Here is a 16,820-nt window from a genome sequence, read left to right on the forward strand (position 1 = left end):
CGGAGGACGTGCCTTTCGACGATCGCCCAGAGACTCCAGGGGAGTGATGAGTTTGGTTTTTGTATGTCGGAGTCGGGGTTGAGGGTGTGAGGGGTCTGTCTGTTCTTTACTGTCATGCTTCTGTACCCTCTTTCAAAATAAAATGGTCTTTTTCTTTCGATTCCTGTGTTTGCGTGGTGTCTTCATTCTTCAGATGAAGTATTTCCTAAGGTTCTGTATGTACCAAGTCTGTTACGGTAAGTAACTTTTTTAGCCGTGGCCTCGGGGCCGTCGCGGCTTGGTTCGGGTCCGGAAGGCGGTGATCTCCGTGGGGGCGCTCCTCGAGGTCTCCCGGCGGCCGAGCTCGGTGGTTCGGGTCGGGAGGTCTGGTCGGTAGGTCGGGTCGGGATGAAACTCCGCCGCAGCGCCGGGAAGAGGCGACACCGTCTCGCACCTGCACACAGGTCGGGCCGGGGGCTCGGCCCGACCCCTCCGACGATCAAGTTAGTGAAAGATATGGAGGGGGTTTAGGAGGAGGAGAAACCTCCGTGTGGTCTGTTGTGTGTGTTCCCCCCCTTTTTGCTAAGGGCTCGTGGGTAGTTATAGAGGGGGTTTGCTGTTACCTGATGCAAGGCAGGACTGTACCTTTGGTTGCGTGGGAGGCCGAGCTGCTGCAGGGTATGGCGAGCCTCAGGCAGTGTGTTACTCAAGGGGATGGCGTGTCACATTGCCATTTTTGTCCCTATCAAAGTCCTGGTTATGGGGTCGCCTTCCATTGTTGCGAGTCGGAACGTCCCTGGTCGGGACACTCGATGACTCGATAGGGTCCTTCCCACTTCGGTGCCAGTTTCCCCCTTACTCGGGTCGGGTGGCTGACCTCGACTTTGCGCAGGACCAGGTCTTCTAGCTTTATCGATCGGGGTCGTACCTTCCGGTTGTAGACCCTTGCTACGGCAGTTTTGTAAGAAAGGGATTTTCGGTGCGCGTCGGCCCGTCTTTCTTCGAGCAAATCCAGGTTGGATCGGAGTCCTTCTCCCGAGGCCTCTTCGCCGTAGCCTGCTGTCCGCGGAGTCGGGACAGCCACTTCGGATGGTAATACGGCCTCGGTCCCGAATGTGAGGCTGTCGGGAGACTCCCCCGTTGGGGTTTTAAGGGTAGTGCGCAGCGCCCATAGGACGCTCGGGAGCTCGTCGATACATGCCGATCGGGCAGCGGACACTCTTCTCTTGAGACCGTCGATGATGGACCGGTTGGTTACTTCAGCTAGTCCGTTCGCCTGGGGGTAAGCCACCGAGCTGAACCTCAGCTGAATCTTGTGCTTGGCGCAAAACTCTTGGAACCTCCTGCCGGCGAACTGAGGTCCATTGTCGGTGACGATGGACCGGGGCAGACCAAAACGAGTTACGAGGTTTCTCCGTACGAACCTTTGCACTTGTGACTCCGTGATGGTTGCTAGGGGCTCGGCTTCGACGCTCCTCGTCGTTCAAATCCGGGACTGTGTTATCTATCACCCTCACTGCCCACCGAACTCCGAAGCCCCAATCCTTCGACCAGCTAACATAGAAAAACCGCCCCTTCCACCCTTTTTTGTTCGAAGGGGCTCCCCCGACGCGAAAGCCAACCCGGGCTGACACGAAATAGCCCCCCGGCCCCTTGAGAAGGCGGAAACAAGAGAGAAAGAGGTTTCGGGTAGGGGTGATGTTAGCATAATAACATTCCCCTAAGAACGCTACTAGATAACGCCATGAGTTAGGCGCCACCTGGGAAGTTGAAATCCGCCACGAAGAAAGACAGGAGACAATGATAGGGTGAAGGGGGAGGCGCAACCCAGCCTCTAGGGCATCTTGAGTCAGCGCGAAGCCTCGGGGGATCGGGTCGTATGACCGCTGCCCCGGATCAGGCGCAACCAGGACAAACTCCTCCGGGATATGATAACGCTCCCGGAGCTTCTCCAGCGACGACCCACTCACCACCGAGTCAAGGTCGTGCGGCCACATTAGAGCCTCGAGGGCTCGCGCCGCCTCCTCGTCTGAGGAGGGCGAAGGCGTGCTCTCCCGGACTCTATCGAGGGACAAAGGTGAAGAGACGGGCAAGAGGGACATCCTTACCGGCTTTGAAACAAACAAGAGAGACGACGAGGGAGCGACTGGGGAATAACGGCACAGGAGAGGAGAAGGTGCGACGACAGAAAGGACGACGAGGTCCAAGGCTCAGCAGCAAGATTCATGAAACGGGCCGAGTGCGCCATTTATATAGGAAAGATCCCGCCAAGAGAGACGTCCCTTCGTCTCCCCATAGCGGCCGACAGCTCATCCGCACCCTCACTCGTCGCGTCAGCGAAGGCCAACGAACACCCCATCATAAATGCGGACCAGAGGTCACTGCAGGGGAAGGCCAACGTGCTCCTCGGCCGCATGACCCCGAGACCACCTCCTCGGCGCGGCCAGCCCGCTCGAGACGTGCTCCTCGGCCGCATGTCCCTGAGACCACCTCCTCGGCGCGGGCTGGCCCGCCCGAGAGGTGCTCCTCGGCCGCATGTCCCCGAGACCACCTCCTCGGCGCGGCCAGCCCGCCCGAGACGTGCTCCCCGGCCTCATGCCACCCAAAGCGCCTCCGCGGCGCGGCTTTTTCGCCCCGGACATATGTCTCAAGCATGAACCGCGAAGGGAACCACCGCTTACCGATCAAAGCCACGCCTCGAATCCCCTCCATCCGATGCCGAGCCATGGCTTCCTTTGGGGTGGGAATATGATATGACAAAAAATGGCAGACCCCACTCCCGCAACATCCCCCGCACGTGGACAGGCCCGGCGCCCCAGGGGGAGCAATGAGGGTGATGGTCTGCGCCCGGACGTCAGCCCGTGACTGTGGCGACGATCTCTATGGCTCGGTGAGGGAGCTCTCCGGTCTCTGGTCGAGCCCAGGGTGCCGAGCCGGACGCCAGTTTTGCCAGAGTGTCGGCTCGCTGGTTCTCGCTCCTGGGAACATTCGATAATTCAAACTGGGCGAACTTGGTGGCAAGTCTTTTTATCTGTGCCCGACCGACGTGACGACGCGCCCGGTAAGGCCGAGCCCCCCTATAAACGTCCCCGAGCCAGAGGGAGTGAGGAAAAGGAAAAGGGAGGAAGAGAACTCTCCCTCCTCTAAAAACCGCCCCCACAACATTCTCTAACAGTGATCGTCGGAGGGGTCGGGTCGAGCACCCCGACCCGACCTTTGTGCAGGTACCAAGCCAAGGCCCCCCGTCCGGACGCGCAGGCGAGAAGTCCCCGCCCGGAAGAAGTCGCAGCATCGCCCCGAGTCCGAGGCCGCACCCGACCGCCTCAGTAGAGACAAGCAACGCCCCAGGGAGATTCCCGCCATTCGGACCCCCGAACGAGCCGAGACGACCCCCCGGGTCACGGCTAAGAAAAAGGTGTTTACATTAACACTAGTTGTAACACTTGATTTCTATTATAAGAAGCAAGGTTGAAGACATTTGATGGCCAATGGTAGTTTCATCCTTTCCAATTCGATACCGAGCATACTGCTCGGGAGAGTAATATGCTCTCTCTCGCTCTCTCTGTCTCTTCTTTTTACTTGTTTCTTTTGTGTATGGGTAGCTGTTTCTTTTCTATTTATGTTGACATCTCTTTGTTTTAACTCTTCTTCTTCCCCTCCCCTCTCTCTCACTTTTTGTCTCTGTCTCCACGACTACTCCATCACCTCAGCCCCGTCTGCTTGAAATCCAGAGGGAGTTGAGTAAAAGTGTTAAACATTTGTCGAGGTACAGGTGATGTTGTACTGAAGAATGATGGGAGTATGGTAGCAGATCTAAGAAAGGTTAGTAATGAATAAATTTATTCTTCATTCGTCATATGAGTTATCTGTTTCTAAGATACAATGTATAGATTTCATGAATGCGGTCTTTAGGATCAATAAATGTTTAAATGGTTCTAGTAAAAAGATTTTAAGGCGCTGGCCTATATCACTGTTGATTACATGGTTTCATTCATATTGGCTAGATTTTCTTGGTTATACTTCTTCCATTTTGTTCATCTGTATTCAAATTCAATTACAAAGTCCCCACATGAATTTATACTGGAGTGATATCGTTATAATCTGTAGTAAGAATGTGGTTTCAGTCAATATCAACGATTCGGAAGTTCTATCAAGCAGACAATATGCTGTATGAGATCTATCGGAAGCTTTGAATATAATGACAATAATATCATATCTTTAGTAAATATGCTTCCAAAAGTTATTATATGGTTAGGTGTAATTATATTTCAAATAGGATTTGTATTTTAAAGAGTTTTAGTGAATTTCAGCAGCAGTTTATCATGCTAAGGGGATCTTGAAATGGTGATCTATGCTATGATGAGGTTATGTCGACTCATCCTTTTGTATATCTTTGGCTCGATCCATGATGGATTTGTGTCAGACATCTTGTTCTTTTGGTATCGTGTCCCAGCAACGATTAAATCTTGATTTGAACTCATGGTGTTTTTGAAATATATATTCTTTAAGCTGTTGAATGATATTTTACATTCAGCCAGAAATCATGTCTAATATTTTGGCCAAGCTTCTTCATTCTTCTGATTTAGATTTCCAGCAACTCTTACAGAATGCTGCAGTTTTCTTATGTATCAACTCTCAATTGATTAAATTATTTGTTCAAAGCACAGGAATGGACGATTCCTCCTTCAATCTTCCAAGAATATCCTTTTACCATCTACCCTAGTTGATTGTGAAGAGGCTTTAAACCAAGGAAGCTTTAGTGCGACGGAGGTATTTACAAGCTTAAGCAGCAAGAGTATTCTCAATATATTTGCATCAACTGGGAGATTTTTAGGCCTGGAGGTAATTTTTCTAAGGGTTTTCACATAAAATCATTTTCTTATTGCATTGACTGACAACACGGCTTATGTGATAGTTTGAGAATTTAAAGTTTGTTGGGATACTGGCTTGTCCACTTAGGGAAAGGAAAAAAAAAAAAGCAGTATAATCCAAGAGATCAATATTTGAAGTTCTAATTTAAAATTGAATGAACATCACAGTCATCTCTGTGCTTGAAATATGTGCTTCTTTCTCTTTATTAATTATTGTTGGGCTTGTCCTAGACCTAGTGGTTCATCTGCATAATCAAATCTAATTTATGTAAATATCTCCTGTAGTGATGTCAGGAGACTTTTCAGGAATTATATTACTGCTATCTTTTAGATTGTCAGTATGCATAACTGTAAGGATTAACATGTTCTAGCCTGTTTGACAGTTTCACCTGTCAAGTTTCAGTCATCAGAAACATGTCTAGGGGAGAGCTGAAATAAGTTAGTGTGCATAGTGGATTGCAGAAGTTGGAGGATGTACCTAGGTCTCATCTTATGCAATTTCCATTTATGGGATTACATTTATAATCATTTAGCAACTGATTTAGGAATAAATTTATAGTGTTGCCTCCTTTGAAACTGTAACATTTCCTGATTTCTGAACTATAAGGATGATTCTGTGTTGTGCAGTGAGAAAGTTATGAATTTAGCTGGATGGCAGCCAAGATATGTTTCTATTGAACTTTTAATGAATGATTAATTTGACGATAGTGAATATTTTTGGTTTTTATGTGCTATCCCTGATTTTATAGCAAATAGCTGTATATGGAATTTTGAGTTTTTTTTGGCTTTATGCCGTTTTAGACAGAGGACATTTGGGTTTGAAGTAATTCAGCATCGTCACCTGGTCTCCAACATACTGGTTGGCTAGTTCAACCTTTCTTTGTTTGCCTGTTTGGTTACTTTAGATTTTAGAATATATATATATATATATATATATATATATATATATATATATATATATATATATTTCAAAGTATTTTGTATGAAATAAAGGACAGGCTCGGTAAAAGAAGGATAAATAGATGAAAGCTGGTACATGATTGCCTTGAGAAGAACGAAGACAAAATCTATTTCTTAGATGAGGTTGTCTAGGATAAGGCCCATGTGCTACTCTTTCTAGATAAACATGTTCATATTTTCTTGAAACAAGTGAAACATATAGAATTTTTATATGTATTTGTGGAGTTTAGCTCTATAATTTCCTTCAATGAAGTTTGTGTTGGATGAGATCATAGCACTTCAGAGTCATGGTCTAAACACTTAGACATTGAGTCTGGCTCATGGCAGCAAATATTGAGCTAAAGCACCTTAATGGATATTGACAAAGCAATCCAACCCGACTAACAAAGTTAAGGAGACATGCATACATGAAACAAGAACATCTGACTCTTAACTTTTAGAAAACTCATCTGGAACCCTGTCCTTTCACTAGCAACTCCACAAGGGTAGATCCAGATCCTCTTCAAAGTCTATGTTACTGATTCTCTTTAGACTTGTAGACATAGTATAGTCTGTTCTGTTAATCTTTTTTTATTTTCATGAACTAACATTATGATTTCAGCAGCTGCACACACTTGGGTTGTTGGTTTGTTTATAGAGAGATGCTATTGACTTTTATGTCTATTATCTTTTGCTAAATGATGTTTTTTTTTTTTGTCATCTGCTGGTTTATGATACTAGTCTGAAGATCCCCAACCTGAGTTATTTTTTTTTTCTTCTTTCTCCTTCAATTATGCATTTGTCTTATAGATAATTAATTAAACCCACCTCAGGCATGCTAACCAGTAATGTTTATGCAATTTTGTGATGATCACATACAGAAAAGGAGAAGCCTTCCGACGTGCCCAGAAGCCTAACTCGCCGAAGCATGACACCTCTCGTCCTCCCTTTCTTGCTGGTTTTCTCCACCACTGCCGCATCCAATTATGATTATTTTCACTTGGTTCTTCAGGTAAGTCTAATTTTTTTCTCTATCTTGTTGTTCTTTTCTATATTGATCATTTGATTTGAAACATCTAGTGGCCCGGATCATTTTGCAACGTCAACCGTTGCTGTCCTATGAGTACGGGGTATCCGGAAAAAAATTTTACCATCCATGGCCTTTGGCCCGCTTTCCACAATGGAATGTTTCCATCTTGTGATAAGAACATGCCATCATCTTCTAAGTACGTCCGACGTAAGGTATATTCGACTCTGACACAGACTACTTTATCGTAAAGGTACCTTACAAAATGAGAGTGTGAGTCATTCATCGTTTTTTATCCTTGTCTTCGATTACAGATGGACCCTTTGATATGCAAGATGATTCAACACTGGCACAGTTTTCGTTGTCCCAGCAGCGATGGCCACTCGTTCTGGCAACACGAATGGGATAAGCACGGCACATGTTCCTTGTCCAGGTTTGATCAACCTTCTTACTTCACAGCAGCCCTCAACCTCAAGAATAAAGTTGATATTCTCTCTTCGCTAGAGGCAAAAGGTATTTTTCCTAATAACAACAAGTATAATTCGAAGCTTATCTTCCAAAACGTCAGAAGGGAAATAGGGTATAAACCAGCAATCCAATGCAACACAAAATCGGGGAAGCAGCAGTTGTATCAGATTCATATCTGCATCAACAAATTAGGAGAGCAATTTATCGACTGTAAAGTTTCTATTAAAAGAAAATGTACTTCCCCTGAGATTGTATTTCCTCGCTTCCCAATTTTCTGATGTATCAAATAGAAGAAATCATGGTTGACATCCAAAACAATTGAAATCATTTGCCAATTTGAATACTTCTGGTTAGACCAATGTATGTGTTATTAATGTTCCTTGGTATAGAAGAACATACAGTTCAATGTTTTTTTTTTTTCATAAACAAGTCTAAAGTGTTCTTCAGAAAGGGGTTTTCATGTGTTTAATGTTCATAGTGGATAGTGGTATTTTATCTGTTGACATTGTGATTCATGGATTACCTAGCATGATGTTGACGTGGAAGGAAGTCCATCCTACATTACTTCCTGCCCTCTAAATCATGGATAATAACTAACATATGATGCTGTGTGATTCATTCAGTCGATACTTTTAAGGCTGTTTTTCTGTTTAGCATTATTCAGGTTTCCATTTTGTCTTAAGCTTGCAATATATCTTAAGTTCCATACTCCGAGTGATATCAAGCATTCTGATGAGACAACAATTGATATCAAGCATGATCTATTCATAATATATAAATTATGGCAAATGATTGTAATAACTTGTTATGACTTGATTTCATATTCTGATCATCGTGTCTCTCTGTTTGAACTGCAGGGGTGGTTGGATTATTACAGCTTCTTCCTTTAATTATTATTTAACGAATCCCTTGCAAAATATAGCTTTTCATATGAAATTGTGAAGCTTTTAGGTTCTGCCTATATCACATATCTATTTGCCAATTATTCTATAAAATGTACATGAAAATTGTAGTTGTTTTTTTTTTAATGTAAATTTCTTATACTCCTGTCAATCATAAAATATCTCGCTTTTGTGAAACAATGAAGATGACACAGGAAGGGATTCCTTTTGGAAGAACAAATCTCTGCTCTTTTGAATACGTCTGGTTAGACCAAGTAAATTAATTATCTTGTGCATTTACTTTTGGTAGATCATCCGTTCTTTTTATCTTTTCTGTTAAGATAAATACCATTAGGAGAAGCTGTAAGCACGGGAGTGCAGTTTGGAGGACATTAAAAGAAACAAAAGGTCCGATGCATTGCAGTTTTGAGTGCATCGCATTAACACCTTCTGAGTGCATCGCATCACGTCTGAACATATTTACACATTGTAGCTATATCCAATCGGGAAGAGACGAGAGGATACACCATACACTTTTTCTTATACTCTGCAGACTGGTGGAAGAGAAGAGCAATCAGTACAGGTACGTAGTTGTTTACACTAAATAGGAAAAAAAGGTGTTTACACTAACATAATGGCGCTAGAAGGAGGGCCGGTCCGAATGTCAGGCGATCCGCAGGCTCACTCCGACGAACCCCCAGCCATCCGGTCGCACACGACCGACGCGACGGAGGAACGCCCCCAACAGGAGGGAATTCGGGACGAGCGCCCCGCCGCGACCTCGGAGCGCTATTGGCGATTATTCAACGATCCGGGCCTATCGCCTCCCGTCGCCAATCCCGGTGGCCCGTCACCCGTGCCACCCGAAGCCCTCTACGACCTCACGCACCAGGTTCGGGCCCTTACGGGAGTAATGCAGACCATCATCCCGCTGGTCTCTCCCCCGGCGTCTTCACACTCAACCCTACCCCCACCGCGGCAACGGCCCGCCGGCGCTCAAAACGCCGCACCTCTCCCCGAGTCTCCCATTTCCCCTCCGCGCCGATCGACCCGACCCAGGAGCCGAGAAGCGGAGGAACCAGCGGCGCACCCGACGCCCATAGCCCCACTTTCAGGCTCAGCGGAGGAACTGTGGGCCCAGCTACGCCTCGTAGGCCGCCGGCTAGACGAGGTGCAGCGCGAGGTTCGCCGGACCGGGGGAGACCCGGGGGCCGAACAACACCAGGGGTCCCCCTTCATCCCCGAGATTCAAGAGCAGGCCATTCCGCCGCATTTTCGGCTCCCGTCACTAGATGCTTATGAAGGTGCCACCGATCCGGCGGACCACGTGGCTGCTTTCCGCGCCCAAATGGCGCTATATGGCGCTATACGGGACGTCCGATGCCCTGATGTGCAGGGCGTTCCCGACGACCCTGCGGGGCCCTGCCCGAGCGTGGTACAGCAATCTGAAGACCGCGACCATCGCCTCTTTCGAACAGCTGGCCAGGGATTTCGAGCTTAACTTCCTGGCTCATGCCAAGCCGAAACCATCGGTGGCGATGCTCCTCGGGCTCAACCAGAGGGAGGACGAGCCCCTTTCTCACTTTGTGAACCGCTTCACCACACAAATCCGCGGCCTATCTGATGCTCACCCTTCTTTAATGATGCAGGCATTCATGATGGGCCTGCGCCCTACCCGGTTCTTTTGGTCTCTAGTGGAGCGACCCCCTACTTCGGTACCCGAAATGTTGCAGCGTGCGAACCAGTACATCGCTGCCGAGGCGTGGATGGTCGGCAAGCGTGACGAGCGCAAAAGGGTCAAGCCCGAGCAGTCCCAACAGCAACAGCCCGCCACCTCCCGGCGCAGGGCCGGTGGCCTCAACGATGCGGTGCCTGGGTCCCCTCTCCCGGGCCTGAACTCCTCTCGGACCGAGATATTTCTCCATATTAAGGAGAAAGGCCTTCTCAAAGAACCCTATCCGATGAGGAGTCCGCGCGAGCTCGCGGACCGCTCCAAATACTGCCGTTTCCACCGACAGCCCGGTCACGACACCGAGGAGTGTCGGGAATTAAAAAGGCAAATTGAGGAGCTCATCCGCCGAGGACACCTCGGTTCGTACCTCCAACCAGACAAGGAGCTCTCGCCACGCCCGGAGGGCCCCATCGAGCGAAACATAGATGTCATAACCGGCGGGCCGGCGTCCGGAGGGAATTCCGCGGCGGGTGGAAGGGCATACGCCAGGGCCTCCCGGGCTGAGGGCTCCAAACCCGAAAAGGGTCCCGAGGTCACCTTCCCGACCGAGGGATCTGAACTAGCCGAGCATGATGACGCACTGGTGATATCGGCCAGAATCGCCAACGCACAAGTAAGGAGAATCATGGTCGACACTGGAAGCTCGGCCGATATACTTTATTGGGACGCCTTCCAAAAGCTCGGCCTGGTAAAGGAGAACATGAAGCCGGTATGCTCAACACTCACGGGGTTCACCGGCGCCTCGATCTCGTCACTAGGGGTCATCACCCTGCCCCTAACTTTGGGAGCCTTCCCGAAGGCAAAAACGGTGATGACCTCCTTTCTGGTGGTCGACCTCCCCACGGCATACAACGCCATCCTAGGGCGGCCGACCCTCAACAAGACCCGAGCCGTCATCTCAACTTACTATCAAACCATCAAGTTCCCGACCCACGATGGGGTCGGGGAAGTGGCGGGGAACTCCTGGGAGTCCAGGCGCTGCTACTTGACCGCTGTGTCGTTAAACAAGAGAGCAAGGATCCAATCCCCGCTGGAAGACCCCCGGGAGGGAAAAAAACCAACCCCCCACCCCGAGCCGAAGGAATCACCGTCGACTTGCCGCTGGTCGAAGGAAGGCCCGATCAAGCAGTCAAAATCGGGTCGGAACTCCCCGAAAAAGAACGACAGCAGCTCGTCGGCCTTCTGCGAGTCAACGCCGACATCTTCGCTTGGACGCCAGCCGACCTAACAGGAGTCCACCCGGAAGTCGCATTGCACCACCTGAACGTCTCGTCCGACGCCCGGCCGGTGAAACAGAGGCCCAGGCGGCAGGCCCCGGATCGGCAGCTGGCCATCCGAGAAGAAGTAAACCGGCTTCTGGCGGCCGGTTTCATAGAAGAGGCGAGGTACCCACAGTGGCTTTCCAACGTAGTCCTTGTCAAAAAACCTAATGGAAGCTGGCGAATGTGCGTTGACTACACCAGTCTCAACAATGCTTGCCCAAAAGATTGCTACCCCCTGCCAAAGATCGACCAGCTGGTCGACGCCACGGCCGGCCACGCCCGACTCTCGTTTATGGACGCCTTCTCCGGGTACAACCAGATCAGGATGGCACCCGAAGATCAAAAACATACAGCCTTCCTCACCGAGCAAGGAATATACTTTTACAGAGTTATGCCGTTCGGGTTAAAAAACGCCGGGGCAACCTACCAGAGGACGGTGAACAAGATGTTCGCCCACCAGATCGGACGAAACATGGAGGTATATGTCGACGACATGATCGTAAAGAGCCGAACGGCGGAGGCTCATCCCTCCGACCTGGCGGAGACATTCGACACTCTGCGGAGGTTCGGCCTGCGCCTCAACCCCACCAAGTGCGCCTTCGGTGTGACCTCGGGAAAATTCCTCGGATTCATCGTACACGAAAGAGGGATTGACGCCAACCCGGAAAAGATACAGGCCCTCATCGACATGCGGCCTCCACGGACGATCAGAGACCTGCAGCGCCTCAACGGGAGGCTAGTCGCTTTATCGCGCTTCCTCTCCCGATCAGGAGATCGATGCCACTCTTTTTTCCGGGCCCTGAAGGATCCGAAGAACTTCCAATGGACGGCGGAATGCGAGACGGCCTTCGAGCAGATGAAGCTACACCTGGCCAGCCTCCCTCGACTCGCTTCGGTCTCCCCAGGGGAGAAGCTGAGTCTCTACCTTGCCGTCTCTCGGCACTCGGTCAGCTCGGTTCTAGTCAAAGAAATTTCCGGCGACCAACTACCGGTCTACTACGTCAGCCACATGCTGAGCGGGCCAGAGGAACGCTACCCGCCAATCGAAAAGTTGGCGCTGGCGCTCGTCCTGTCGGCGCGGAAACTCCGCCCCTACTTCCAGGCCCACCCAATAGAGGTAATAACCGATCAGCCGCTTCGGCTTATCCTGTCCAAATTCGATGTTGCAGGGCGTCTCCTCAAATGGGCAGTGGAGCTCGGCGAGCACGACATACAATACATACCTCGGACCGCCATCAAAGCCCAAGCCGTGGCAGACTTCATTGCGGAGCTGACGCCGAATGCCGGCGAAGAACTCGAGCCACTGCGCGATACCTGGACCCTCCACGTAGATGGCTCGGCCAACGTGAATGGCGCCGGCGCGGGTCTGGTTCTGACGACACCTGACGGCCGCTCGATCGAGCGCTCCTTCCGCTTCGGGTTCAAAGCCACCAACAACGAGGCAGAATACGAGGCTCTCCTGGCGGGGCTCCAGTTGGCACTGGAAATGCAGGTGACCGACATACGCGTCATCACCGACTCGCAGCTGGTGGCTAGGCAGCTCGATGGCGAGTACGAGGCCCGGGACCCGACTATGGCAAAATACCTAGCGCAGGTAAGAAGCCTGGCCGCCAAGTTTGCCCATTTTGAACTGTCGAATGTTCCCAGGAGCGAGAACCAGCGAGCCGACACCCTGGCTAAACTGGCGTCCGGCCCGTCCCCCTGGGCTCGACCCGAGACCGAAGAACTCCCCCGCCGAGCCATAGAGGTCGTCGCTACCGTCGCTCACGGCGCGCCGGCAACTTGGGTACAGGAGATCTTACGCTTCAAGCAGGACGGGACCCTGCCCGACGATACTGCTACAGCTCGGCGCTTGCGTCGAACGCAGGCGTGGTACACCGAGGAAGGAGGACGGCTGTACAAACGGTCTTTCTCGCGCCCTCTGTTGCGCTGCCTAGAGCCGAGCGAAGCCAGGACGGTTCTGTCCGACATGCACGAAGGGGCTTGCGGGGAACACATAGGCGAGCGAGCCCTGGCGCACAAGGTACTCCGACAGGGGTACTACTGGCCGACCATGCGCCAGGACGCAAAAGCTCTCGTGCGGCGATGCAGCTCGTGCCAGGAGCATGCCCGTACCACCCGACGACCGGCGGTCCTGTTCACCCCCGTCGACTGTGCCTGGCCATTCGCGCAATGGGGACTGGACATACTCGGGCCTCTCCCGCCCGCCTCCGGCCAGCGGAAGTACATCATCGTGGGAGTGGACTACTTTACCAGATGGGTCGAAGCCGAGCCCCTAGCGACCATCACGGAGTCGCAAGTGAAAAGGTTCGTATGGAGAAACCTCATAACCCGTTTCGGCCTGCCCCAGTCCATCGTCGCCGACAATGGACCGCAGTTCGCCGGCAGGAAATTCCAAGAGTTTTGCGCCAAGCACAAAATTCAACTGAGGTTCAGCTCGGTGGCTTACCCCCAGGCGAATGGGCTAGCTGAAGTAACCAACCGGGCCATCGTCGACGGACTCAAGAGAAGGGTATCCGCTACCCGATCGGCTTGGATCGACGAGCTCCCGAGCGTCCTGTGGGCGCTTCGCACTACCCCCAAGACCCCGACCGGGGAGTCTCCCTATAGCCTCACGTTCGGGACCGAGGCCGTGTTACCACCCGAGTTAGCCGTCCCGACTCCGCGGACGGCAGACTACAGCGAAGAAGCCTCGGGCGAAGGGCTGCGATCAAACCTGGACCTGCTCGAGGAAAGACGGGCCGACGCACACCAGAAAGCCCTTTCTTACAAAAGAGCCGTAGCGAGGGTCTACAACCGGAACGTGCGACCCCGGTCGATAAAATTAGAGGACTTGGTCCTGCGCAAAGTCGAGGTCAGCCACCCCACCCAAGTAAGGGGGAAACTGGCCCCAAAGTGGGAGGGACCCTATCGGGTCATCGGAGTATCCCGACCGGGGACATTCAGGCTCGCCACAATGGATGGCGACCCCGTGCCCCGGACTTGGAACATACAGAACCTTAGGAAATATTTCGTCTGAAGAAACAGACAACACGCAAACACAGAGGATCGGAGGAAAAGTTCATCTTATTAAAAAAGGAGGGGATACAGAAGCCAAAACCCATGCACAAAACCCTCGCACCCTCGACCCGACGTACAAAAAACGACCCTCACTCCTCACCCGGAGTCTTCGGGCGGTCGTCAAACGGCACGTCCTCCGGCATATCCACCTCCAGGTCCACGGGGTGAGAGGCGAACGGATCCCTTTCCACCTCGGAGCCGGGAGGGCACGAACCGAAGCGACCCAGGGCGATCCTGTATCCATACTCGTAGGATACTCGCCCCATTCTGGTCAGTCCGAGCTCAAAGTTCTCGGACTTCTTGTAAGCTTCGATCGCCTCCTTGTCCTTCGACGGGCGGAGGCGAACCTCCTCAGCCAACGCCTCGGAAGCAGCGCGGGCTTCAGCCTCGGCCTTCTCCGCCCTCTTGGAGAGACCAAGCGCCTCTGACTTCGACTGGCGGAGCTCGGCCCGATCCAAACGAAGGGACTCCTGGAGCTCCTTGACCGAATCGCCCGACCGCTCGAGCTCTGCTCGTAAACGCGCCACTTCTTCCTCGGAACAGGTCGCGCGTTTTTCCGCAGCCGCCACCGCCTCGGGGCCAGACCCAGCGTGAATCTCCTCTAGCTGACGACACAACTCGGAGTTGCGCTCGCTGAGGTCCCAGATTATCTGGCCAGCGTCGCGCACTCGGTCCATCAGCGCCGTCGAATAATGGAGGCCCTGCCACAAGAAAATAAGGGTCAGCGCACAGTCACAGGGATACCCGGAGTTAGCAAAATGCTTACCAACGTCAGGAACCTCCCCGCCTTGCTGAGCATGGTCTCCGAGGGCAGAGTGTACAGGTCCCGAGCCAGGTCAGGGTGGAGCACGCCTCGAAGGAAGGCGGCCGAGGGATCTCCCCCGGCCCATACCCGGTCCCCTCGGGACAGCCCTTTCCATCGGGCGACCAGCGGGTCGGAAGCCTCCCCTGTCGGAAGCTCACCCATCACCGCTGCCCATAGGGGCTCGTCGGCTCCCGCGCGTAGCCCGCACAGATCATCCACCGTGGGCAGGTTCGCCCTTTTCCCGGCCGCCCCCTGGCTAGGCCCTTCAAATCGGGAAGGCCCCTCCTCCCGAGTGGTCCGCTTGGCACCCACAACTATTGGAGGAGCGGTCCCCGCCTTGGTTTTCCCCGGACCCGTCATCCTCGCCTTCTTGGACGGTCGTCCCGCAGGGATCTCCAATGGGGCACCCGCCGAACCGGGCACCGGGTCGGCCGGGGAACGCGGGGGGGAAGCAGCGAACTGGCGCGGGTAAGAAGCCGACGAAGAGCGACTACCACGGAGGGACAGGAGCTTCATCCCTGCGAAAAAGACAAGTGAAACCGTCACACACTGTAGAAACAAATAAAACGTGGAGAACACCCTCTATAAACATACCCCCGAAAGCCGGGCTAAGACCCGCCTCGGCTAGCCACTTCTCGGTCATAGCTCGGATGGCCTGAGAGCCGGGAAGGATTGCCCGAAGCCTCTTCAAATCCCGACACTCCTCGTCGTTCAAATCCGGGACGGTGTTATCTATCACCCTCACCGCCCACCGAACCCCGAAGCCCCAATCCCTCGGCCAGCTGATGTAAAAAAACCGCCCCTTCCACCCTTTATTACTCGAAGGGGCTCCCCCGACGCGAAAGCCAGCCCGGGCCGACACGAAATAGCCCCCCGGCCCCTTGAGAAGGCGGAAACATGAAAGAAAGAGGTTTCGGGTAGGGGTGATGTTAGCATAATAACACTCCCCCAAGAACGCTACCAGGTACCGCCATGAGTTAGGCGTCACCTGGGAAGGCGAAATCCGCCAGAGAGATAGGCCGCATGTTTCCCGAGACCACCTCCTCGGCGCGGCCAGCCCGCCCGAGACGTGCTCCTCGGCCACATGTTTCCCGAGACCACCTCCTCGGCGCGGCCAGCCCGCCCGAGACGTGCTCGTCGGCCACATGTTTCCCGAGACCACCTCCTCGGCGCGGCCAGCCCGCCCGAGACGTGCTCCTCGGCCGCATGTTTCCCGAGACCACCACCTCGGCGCGGCCAGCCCGCCCGAGACGTGCTCCTCGGCCGCATGTTTCCCGAGACCACCTCCTCGGCGCGGCCAGCCCGCCCGAGACGTGCTCCTCGGCCACATGTTTCCCGAGACCACCTCCTCGGCGCGGCCAGCCCGCCCGAGACGTGCTCCTCGGCCGCATGCCCCCGAGACAACCTCCTCGGCGCGTCTAGCCCGCCCGAGACGTGCTCCTCGGCCACATGTTTCCCGAGACCACCTCCTCGGCGCGGCCAGCCCGCCCGAGACGTGCTCCTCGGCCGCATGTTTCCCGAGACCACCTCTTCGGCGCGGCCTGCCCGCCCGAGACGTGCTCCTCGGCCACATGTTTCCCGAGACCACCTCCTCGGCGCGGCCAGCCCGCCCGAGACGTGCTCCTCGGCCGCATGCCCCCGAGACCACCTCCTCGGCGCGGCTAGCCCGCCCGAGACGTGCTCCTCGGCCGCATGTTTCCCGAGACCACCTCCTCGGCGCGGCCAGCCCGCCCGAGACGTGCTCCTCGGCCACATGTTTCCCGAGACCACCTCCTCGGCGCGGCCTGCCCGCCCGA

General features: G+C 52.9%; 2 protein-coding genes across 2 annotated transcripts; one reads left to right on the forward strand and one right to left on the reverse strand.

The window, feature by feature from the left end:
• Positions 1 to 736: 736 nt before the first annotated feature.
• Positions 737 to 2,081, reverse strand: LOC135613430 (uncharacterized). The gene is made up of 2 exons (XM_065110459.1): positions 1,807 to 2,081; positions 737 to 1,454 (listed from the first exon to the last, which is right to left on the reverse strand). The coding sequence occupies exons 1-2, from the start codon at positions 2,079 to 2,081 to the stop codon at positions 737 to 739; spliced, it is 993 nt and encodes a 330-aa protein (XP_064966531.1).
• Positions 2,082 to 9,703: 7,622 nt separating this feature from the next.
• On the forward strand, positions 9,704 to 14,178 carry LOC135613434 (uncharacterized). The gene is made up of 3 exons (XM_065110465.1): positions 9,704 to 10,585; positions 11,479 to 13,295; positions 13,416 to 14,178. Exons 1-3 carry the CDS (start codon positions 9,704 to 9,706, stop codon positions 14,176 to 14,178), a joined length of 3,462 nt encoding a protein of 1,153 aa, XP_064966537.1.
• Positions 14,179 to 16,820: the final 2,642 nt, after the last annotated feature.

This window comes from Musa acuminata, chromosome BXJ2-6 (assembly GCF_036884655.1).
Source record: "Musa acuminata AAA Group cultivar baxijiao chromosome BXJ2-6, Cavendish_Baxijiao_AAA, whole genome shotgun sequence".
NCBI lineage: Eukaryota > Viridiplantae > Streptophyta > Magnoliopsida > Zingiberales > Musaceae > Musa > Musa acuminata.

Bases quoted from the DNA above. Each gene is read 5' to 3' on its own strand.
- LOC135613430 (XM_065110459.1), bottom strand. From the start codon at position 2,081: ATGTCCCTCTTGCCCGTCTCTTCACCTTTGTCCCTCGATAGAGTCCGG. The intron at 1,455-1,806 runs GTTGCGCCTCCC...TTGAACGACGAG, and splicing joins CAAGATGCCCTAGAGGCTGG to GAGCGTCGAAGCCGAGCCCC.
- LOC135613434 (XM_065110465.1), top strand. From the start codon at position 9,704: ATGCTCCTCGGGCTCAACCAGAGGGAGGACGAGCCCCTTTCTCACTTT. The intron at 10,586-11,478 runs GTAAAGGAGAAC...GGGTACAACCAG, and splicing joins CCTTCCAAAAGCTCGGCCTG to ATCAGGATGGCACCCGAAGA. The intron at 13,296-13,415 runs GTTCACCCCCGT...CTACTTTACCAG, and splicing joins ACCCGACGACCGGCGGTCCT to ATGGGTCGAAGCCGAGCCCC.